Genomic DNA, 8,398 nt, shown 5'->3' on the forward strand with positions numbered 1-8,398 from the left:
AGTATTAAAGACAATATAGAAGTATTAAAGACAACATAGAAGTATTAAAGACAAAAATAAAAGTATTAAAGACAACATAGAAGTATTAAAGACAAAATAAAAGTATTAAAGACAATATATAAGTATTAAAGACAATATAGAAGTATTAAAGACAAAATAGAAGTATTAAAGACAAAATAAAAGTATCAAAGACAATATAGAAGTATTAAAGACAAAATAAAAGTATTAAAGACAACATAGAAGTATTAAAGACAAAATAAAAGTATTAAAGACAATATATAAGTATTAAAGACAATATAGAAGTATTAAAGACAAAATAGAAGTATTAAAGACAAAATAAAAGTATTAAAGACAATATAGAAGTATTAAAGACAATATAGAAGTATTAAAGACAAAATAAAAGTATTGAAGACAATATAGAAGTATTAAAGACAAAATAAAAGTATTAAAGACAATATAGAAGTATTAAAGACAATATAGAAGTATTAAAGACAAAATAAAAGTATTAAAGACAAAATAAAAGTATTAAAGACAATATAGAAGTATTAAAGACAAAATAGAAGTATTAAAGACAATATAGAAGTATTAAAGACAAAATAAATGTATTAAAGACAATATAGAAGTATTAAAGACAATATAGAAGTATTAAAGACAAAATAAAAGTATTAAAGACAAAATAAAAGTATTAAAGACAATATAGAAGTATTAAAGACAATATAGAAGTATTAAAGATAAAATAAAAGTATTAAAGACAATATAGAAGTATTAAAGACAATATAGAAGTATTAAAGATAAAATAAAAGTATTAAAGACAATATAGAAGTGTTAAAGACAACATAGAAGTATTAAAGACAAAATAAAAGTATTCAAGTCAGAGTAGTGTTTACCTTCAGTGCAGAGTAGCTTCCAAGCAGGTAATGTGAGGGGGCGTGGCCGGCGTGCGTCTAATAAAGTGAGGCGGACACGGAAAAATGATGACGTCATGGGATAAGACATCTCCACTTTCGTTTCCGGGTTTTCCTGCTCGCCAAGTTGAAGGAGGCTTCCTATTGGCCAGCCTGCATTCTTCTTCTTCTTCTTCTTCTTTTTCTTATTATTATTATTTTGGTGTAACGGCGGTTGCAACCTTCTGCTGTGCATTACCGCCACCTTTTGACATGGAGTGTGGCCCGACATGGAACGTGACAGAACCCTACTACTCTATATTCTTTTATTGAACTCAGTTTAAAAAAAATAAAAAAGTATATAATGCTTTGTATCCTACGTGTTCTGAGTATAATCCTAAAATATTGTTGAAATACACTTCACTTCAATTTTTGGCAGCAGCAAAGTGGTGGTTTGGGTAGATATTTGCTCTAAAAAGGGTATTTCAACAAGTAAACAGTACAGTAGGTACTTGATTTTGATATATGTAATGCTCATAAGGGTATTCTAGTCAAATATGCGTGTGTAAATATCAAAATATTACGTTGAAGCACTTTTTGTCAGGCAATATTACATTGAATGAAAATGTTACACAAATGAATACACTTAATAAATATTGATTATGTGCAGGAAGAAATAACAGTTACAATTGTTACAACACCGGCTGTCCGATCGTCGATGCCAGACTGATACTTTTTATTTAAAACAAACAACAATTAGTTGAATTTCATTTTGAAATAAAAAATAAATAAATACATTGATAAACAAAAAAAAAATCGTCTTTTTCAGCTGCATTTAAAAATGGTTTTGAGTTTGGTTTTATATTTCAAAGAACAAAAAGTGGAGCAGTGGAGGAAATATACATCAAATCCAATCCAATCCACTTTATTTGTATAGCACATTTAAACAACAAAAACGTTTCCAAAGTGCTGCACAACAATATTAAAAACAATATTCAAATATTATCCTTAGCTCCACCAATGACTGAATAAAAACATAAAATAAATAAATATAAAACCAATATAAAAACATTGACAGGCTAAAGAAATCCCATTTTTTGGGAGTAATAATCAATAATGAAATGAAGTGGAAAGCTCATGTAAAAATATACAACAGAAGGAATATTTAAATAATAAATAAAGCAAAATATGTTCTGGATGAAAAAATCCCCTCATATAGCTGAGTTTTTGTGTAGAAATATGGGGGAAATAACGGCAAAAGTCCACTTTATTCACCAAAGAGGTTAGTTATGATACGTAATGTTAGTTATGGAGAACATTCAAACCTAAAATTGTTGACATATACATTTGCAAACAGCTAACAAAAATATTATGTCCACAGAAGACAATAAATAACCTGCTGCTCAAAAATGTACGAATCTTCTCAACAAAAAGAGAAATGTGACCTGGGGGATTATTAACCAAGGTTTTATTGTATTTCATTACATTTGTATATAGTGCTGTATAATATGTGTAAATTATATCATAATACACACAGTGTATATTATATTAATACATATTTTTAAAAATATATTATATATGTATTACATCCATCCATCCCTTTTCTTACCACTTGTCCCTCTCTGTATATAATATATTTATATTGTTCTTATATTTATATTTGTTTTATTCATACGTTTTAGAATTTACCCACCCACTTACATACATACATACATACATATATATATATATATATACAATTTGATTATTTTTACTGTATTATTTTAAATTGTTATATTTCTTTATATTTTATTATAAACTATCAACATATAAAAATAGAGATAAAGGCATCATGTAATGACAAAAATCTGATGTTAAGGAATTTTTAAAAACTAATATTTGTCTATAAATATATGGATAGCGTTTATCTATAGTCTTTTTATTAAACATTACAAAGTACATGATGGTATTACCTTCACACCCCAACACTGCTTTACCTAACAATCACTAATCATGATTTCAATATTGATAACAATAATCTTCATTATTACTTTTACCATAATTGGCAGCCCTTGATCTCATAAATGAACACTAATATATATATATATATATATATATATATATATATATATATATATATATATATATATATATATATATATATATATATATATATATATATATATATATATATATATATTATATAATATATATAATATAATATATATATATATATAATATATGTATATTTATAATATATATTATATATATATATATATATATATATATATATATATATATATATATATATATATATATATATATATATTATATAATATATATAATATAATATATATATATATATATAATATATGTATATTTATAATATATATTATATATATATATATATATATATATATATATATATATATATATATATATATATATATATATATATATATATATATATATATATATATATATATATATATATACATACAATTTTATTATTTTTACTGTATTATTTAAAATTGTTATATTTATTTTTATTTAATTTTATTCTATTTGTAGGATTTACCAAAAAAATGTACTTAACACCTTTGTTAAAATATACATGTATTATTATTACAAATATGTATATTTTATATATATTTAAGTACGATGCCTCTTTATTTGTCTATATTTCATCACTGTTCATTATCCTGACTGCCCAGCAGGGGGCGTCCGTTCACCAACGTCTGCTGCTGGCGCGACAACAACCCTCAAACAAAATATACACATTTCCTCCTGGTTGGTAATAGTTGGAGTTTAAAACGTTTCAATCTTTCAATGGCATTTCTTCAGATTATTGTTGTTTACCTCACAACAAAAGAGAGCAAGACAGTGAAATAAAAAATCGTTTTGTTCTGAAGGGCAAAGCGGAAGTGGAAAGTCAACAAACGGAAATAGAAAGGGCAGCTCACCGAAAATGACGTTTGGACGTGAATTTTGAAGCGATGACATCTGTGTGACTTCTAGTCATTAACCCAAGTATTTGTGACACATTTAAGGTCAGTTTGCAACTGCTATTTCTTTCAATCGGGGGGGGGGGATGTTTAGTTTGTGTGTTCAACTGTTAAGCAGTGCAGTAGAATTAGCTGTGGCTAGCTTGAAAAGTAGCCAAGTAATGTCACAAGAAAGTCATTTCAACTTTTCCATTAGAAAACAAAAATCGTCCAATAGTTTGTATGTGAAGGTAAACATGTTGGAAAAGCAAGAGAAAGTAAACTAAGAAGCTAAGAATGTCATTATCAGGTAAACTAAGAATGTCATTAGCAGGTAAACTAAGAATGTCATCAGCAGGTAAACTAAGAATGTCATTAGCAGGTAAACTAAGAATGTCATTAGCAGGTAAACTAAGAATGTCATTAGCAGGTAAACTAGGAATGTCAGCAGGTAAACTAAGAATGTCATTATCAGGTAAACTAAGAATGTCATTAGCAGGTAAACTAAGAATGTCATCAGCAGGTAAACTAAGAATGTCATTAGCAGGTAAACTAAGAATGTCATCAGCAGGTAAACTAAGAACGTCATCAGCAGGTAAACTAAGAATGTCATCAGCAGGTAAACTAAGAACGTCATTAGCAGGTAAACTAAGAATGTCATTAGCAGGTAAACTAAGAATGTCATTATCAGGTGAACTAAGAATGTCATTAGCAGGTAAACTAAGAATGTCATTAGCAGGTAAACTAAGAATGTCATTAGCAGGTAAACTAAGAATGTCATTAGCAGGTAAACTAAGAATGTCATTATCAGGTAAACTAAGAATGTCATTAGCAGGTAAACTAAGAATGTCATTAGCAGGTAAACTAAGAATGTCATTAGCAGGTAAACTAAGAATGTCATCAGCAGGTAAACTAAGAATGTCATCAGCAGGTAAACTAAGAATGTCATTAGCAGGTAAACTAAGAATGTCATTAGCAGGTAAACTAAGAATGTCATTAGCAGGTAAACTAAGAATGTCATTATCAGGTAAACTAAGAATGTCATTAGCAGGTAAACTAAGAATGTCATTATCAGGTAAACTAAGAATGTCATTAGCAGGTAAACTAAGAATGTCATTAGCAGGTAAACTAAGAATGTCATTATCAGGTAAACTAAGAATGTCATTAGCAGGTAAACTAAGAATGTCATTAGCAGGTAAACTAAGAATGTCATTAGCAGGTAAACTAAGAATGTCATCCGCAGGTAAACTAACAATGGGCTTCCTGCTGTCTAAATCCATGGATGCCAACCTGAAGAAGCAGCAAGAGTTTATGCTTCACAACTCCAGGCTGCAGGTGAGAACTGACTTGAGCTACACACCTGTCTACCAAGGAAAACACCTTTATTATGAAGATTTACACATCAACATCAATCCTGCCCGTAAACACCTACCTGTAATCACTTCTAGTTTAGCATGCTAACGTTAATATGCTAACATTCCAAGCTATATGACTCTAAGGTGTACGGTTGCGGAATTAGAGAAAAAGTTTAAAATCAGAAGAAAAATATATATCACTTTAATGTTAGTGTGCTAACAGTTAGCATGTGTCACATTCCAAGTTATATGACTCTATGGTGAATGGTAGCAGAAAATGTTAGCATGCTAACGCTATAAAGCTAGCACATAACTGGGTAAGAAGAATGACCAAAATGCACTATTTGTTGGCGTAGACATAGAAAGTAGCAAAAAAGCTAGCATAAAACATTAGCATGCTAATATAAGAGACGCTAGCAAAAATCGTTAGTATACTCGTGAGAACGTTAGCATGCTAACAGTTAACATGTGCGCTCAATGACAGCCTCTGTCACATTGCGCCAATTTCTGCGACTTTCCGCATCTGGAGTCTGTTTTTAGCGCAAATGTATGATTGGGTTTACTTCGGCGTATCTGGCAGTGGGGCGGTAAAAGTTCGACTCCGATTGGCCGTGTCCTTTTTTTTCAGTCTTTACAGTGGCGCCCGAGTGAAAGTTTCAGCGCAGCAGTCAGATGGATAGAAAAGTAGGGATAGCAGTATCATTAGTCCAGAATTTTAACGGTCCGCTTGGACTATTAGGAAGTGGTACCTAAAAATACTGTCTGCACCCCACCCTATTCAGGGGGAAATTGTTGAACTGTCATGTTGATCTGTCCATGTCGCAAACGACAATGTCAGTCTCGTCATCACACAAGTCTTGCGAGATTAGAACGGCCATATTTGATAACAGATCTCCGGTCTACCGATTCATGACTTTCCAACCGGAAAGTGGACCGATCCATACTGTATCTACAATGATATTTAGTCAGCCATCAAGTTGTCGTTTTCCTCATAGGTACACTTCTACTATGAGACACAGAGTGTGGGAAAACAATCCAGGAAATCACATTGTATGTTTTTTAAGAATTCATTGGTCAATTCCTCTGTAAAAGAAGTATTTGGTCATCTACAAACAAACAAGATTTCACAGACCTGTAACTTCATCAATCAATCAATCAATGTTTACTTATATAGCCCTAAATCACGAGTGTCTCAAAGGGCTGCACAAGCCACAACGACATCCTTGGCTCAGAAACCACATCAGGGCAAGAAAATACTCAACCCAATGGAATGACAATGAGAAACCTTGGAGGGGAACGCAGATGTGGGGACCCCCCCCCCTGGGCGACCGGTGCAATGGATGTCGAGTGGATCTAGCATAATATTGTGAGAGTCTAGTCCATAGTGGATCTAACATAATAGTGTGAGAGTCCAGTCCTTAGTGGATCTAACATAATAGGGAGAGTCCAGTCCATAGTGGATCTAACATAATAGTGAGAGTCCAGTCTATAGTGGAGCTAGCAGGAGACCATCCCGAGCGGAGACAGGTCAGCAGCGCAGAGACGTCCGCAAGCGATGCACAGACGAGTGGTCCACCCTGGGTCCCGACCCTGGACAGCCAGCGCTTCATCCGTGGCCACTGAACCTGTGCCCCCCCCCCCCCTCCACGAAGGAGAGGGGGGCAGAGCAGAAAAGAAACGGCAGATCAACTGGTCTAAAACTTCTTTTTGAAGAGGCTCCTCTGTCCTCCACTGCTTACCTGTATTAATGGTGGGCCTGGTTATCAGTATCAAAGACACCTGTTCATAACCTCAAAACACTCCAAACTCCACTATGGCCAAGACCAAAGAGCTGTCAAAGGACACCAGAAACCAAATGGTAGACCTGCACCAGGCCGGGGAAGACTGAATCTGCAATAGGTAAACAGCTTGGTGTGAAGAAATCAACCATGGGAGCATCCATCCATCCATCTTCGTCCACTTATCCAAGGTCACCTAAGCAGCCTAAGCAGAGAAGTCCAGACTTCCCTCTCCCCAGACACCCTGTCCAGCTCCTGCCGGGGGATCCCGAGGCGTTCCCAGGCCAGCCGGGAGACATAGTCTTCCCAACGTGACCTGGGTCTTCCCCGTGTCCTCCTACCGGTCGGACGTGCCCTAAACACCTCCTTAGGGAGGCGTTCGGGTAGCATCCTGACCAGATGCTCGAACCACCTCATCTGGCTCCTCTCCATGTGGAGGAGCAGCGGCTTTACTTTGAGCTCCTCCCAGATGGCAGACCTTCTCACCCTATCTCTAAGGGAGAGCCCCGCCACCCGGCGGAGGAAACTCATTTGGGCCGCTTGTACCCGTGATCTTGTCCTTTCAGTCATAACCCAAAGATCATGACCATAGGTGACGATGGGAACGTAGATCGACCGGTAAATTGAGAGCTTTGCCTTCCTACTCAGCTCCTTCTTCACCAACAACGGATCGATACAGGGTCTGCACTACTGAAGACGGCGCACCTGTCAATCTCACGATCCACTCTTCCCTCACTCGTGAACAAGACTCCGAGGTACTTGAACTCCTTCACTTGGGGCAAGACCTTACACTCTGCTGCGAACCGATCCAGTGAGAACTGAAGATCCAGATGAAGCCATCAGGACCACATCATCTGCAAAAAGCAGAGAGCTAACCCTGCCGCCACCAAACCGGAACGCGGGAGCAATTATTAGAAAATGGAAGACATACAAGACCACTGATAATCTCCTTCCATGTGGGGCTCCATGCGAGATCTCTTGCCGTGGGCTCAAAATGATCACTAAAATCCCAGAATCTAGGGACCTAGTGAATGACCTGCAGAGAGCTGGGACCAAAGTAACAAAGGCCAGCAGGGACTCCAATCCTGCAGTGGCAGACGTGTCCCCCTGCTCCAGCCAGTACATGTCCAGGCCCGTCTGAAGTTTGCTAGAGAGCATTTGGATGATCCAGAAGAGTATTGGGAGAATGTCACATGGTCAGATGAAACCGTGTACCGGTACTTTTTAGAGGCGGTATAGTACCGAATATAATTCATTAGTATCGTGGTACTTTACTAGCACCGGTATACCGTACAACCCTACTCTACAGTTAAAATTGGTTATTGATTATTTCTCACAGCCTTACTGAGTACTCTAAGCCTGTATTATTGTACCCCGAGGAGATGAAATAAGACCCGGGCTGTACTGGACTCACTACA

The 8,398-nt window shown here is 35.1% G+C and overlaps 1 protein-coding gene across 2 annotated transcripts in view; it reads left to right on the top strand.

The window, feature by feature from the left end:
- The first annotated feature begins 3,788 nt into the window (after window positions 1-3,788).
- plgrkt (plasminogen receptor, C-terminal lysine transmembrane protein) overlaps window positions 3,789-8,398 on the top strand; it is a 15,597-nt gene continuing 10,987 nt past the window's right edge. The window contains exons 1-2 of one of the 2 annotated variants that reach the window (XM_062055129.1): window positions 3,789-3,913; window positions 5,091-5,182. In XM_062055129.1, coding sequence (XP_061911113.1) covers window positions 5,102-5,182 — 81 coding nt within the window. In that variant the 5' untranslated portion in view covers window positions 3,789-3,913; window positions 5,091-5,101. Of the gene's footprint in view, window positions 3,914-5,086; window positions 5,183-8,398 lie in introns of both variants that reach the window. The other variant, XM_062055130.1, reaches the window with a different exon arrangement.

Source organism: Entelurus aequoreus, linkage group LG08, assembly GCF_033978785.1.
Source record: "Entelurus aequoreus isolate RoL-2023_Sb linkage group LG08, RoL_Eaeq_v1.1, whole genome shotgun sequence".
NCBI classification, from domain to species: domain Eukaryota; kingdom Metazoa; phylum Chordata; class Actinopteri; order Syngnathiformes; family Syngnathidae; genus Entelurus; species Entelurus aequoreus.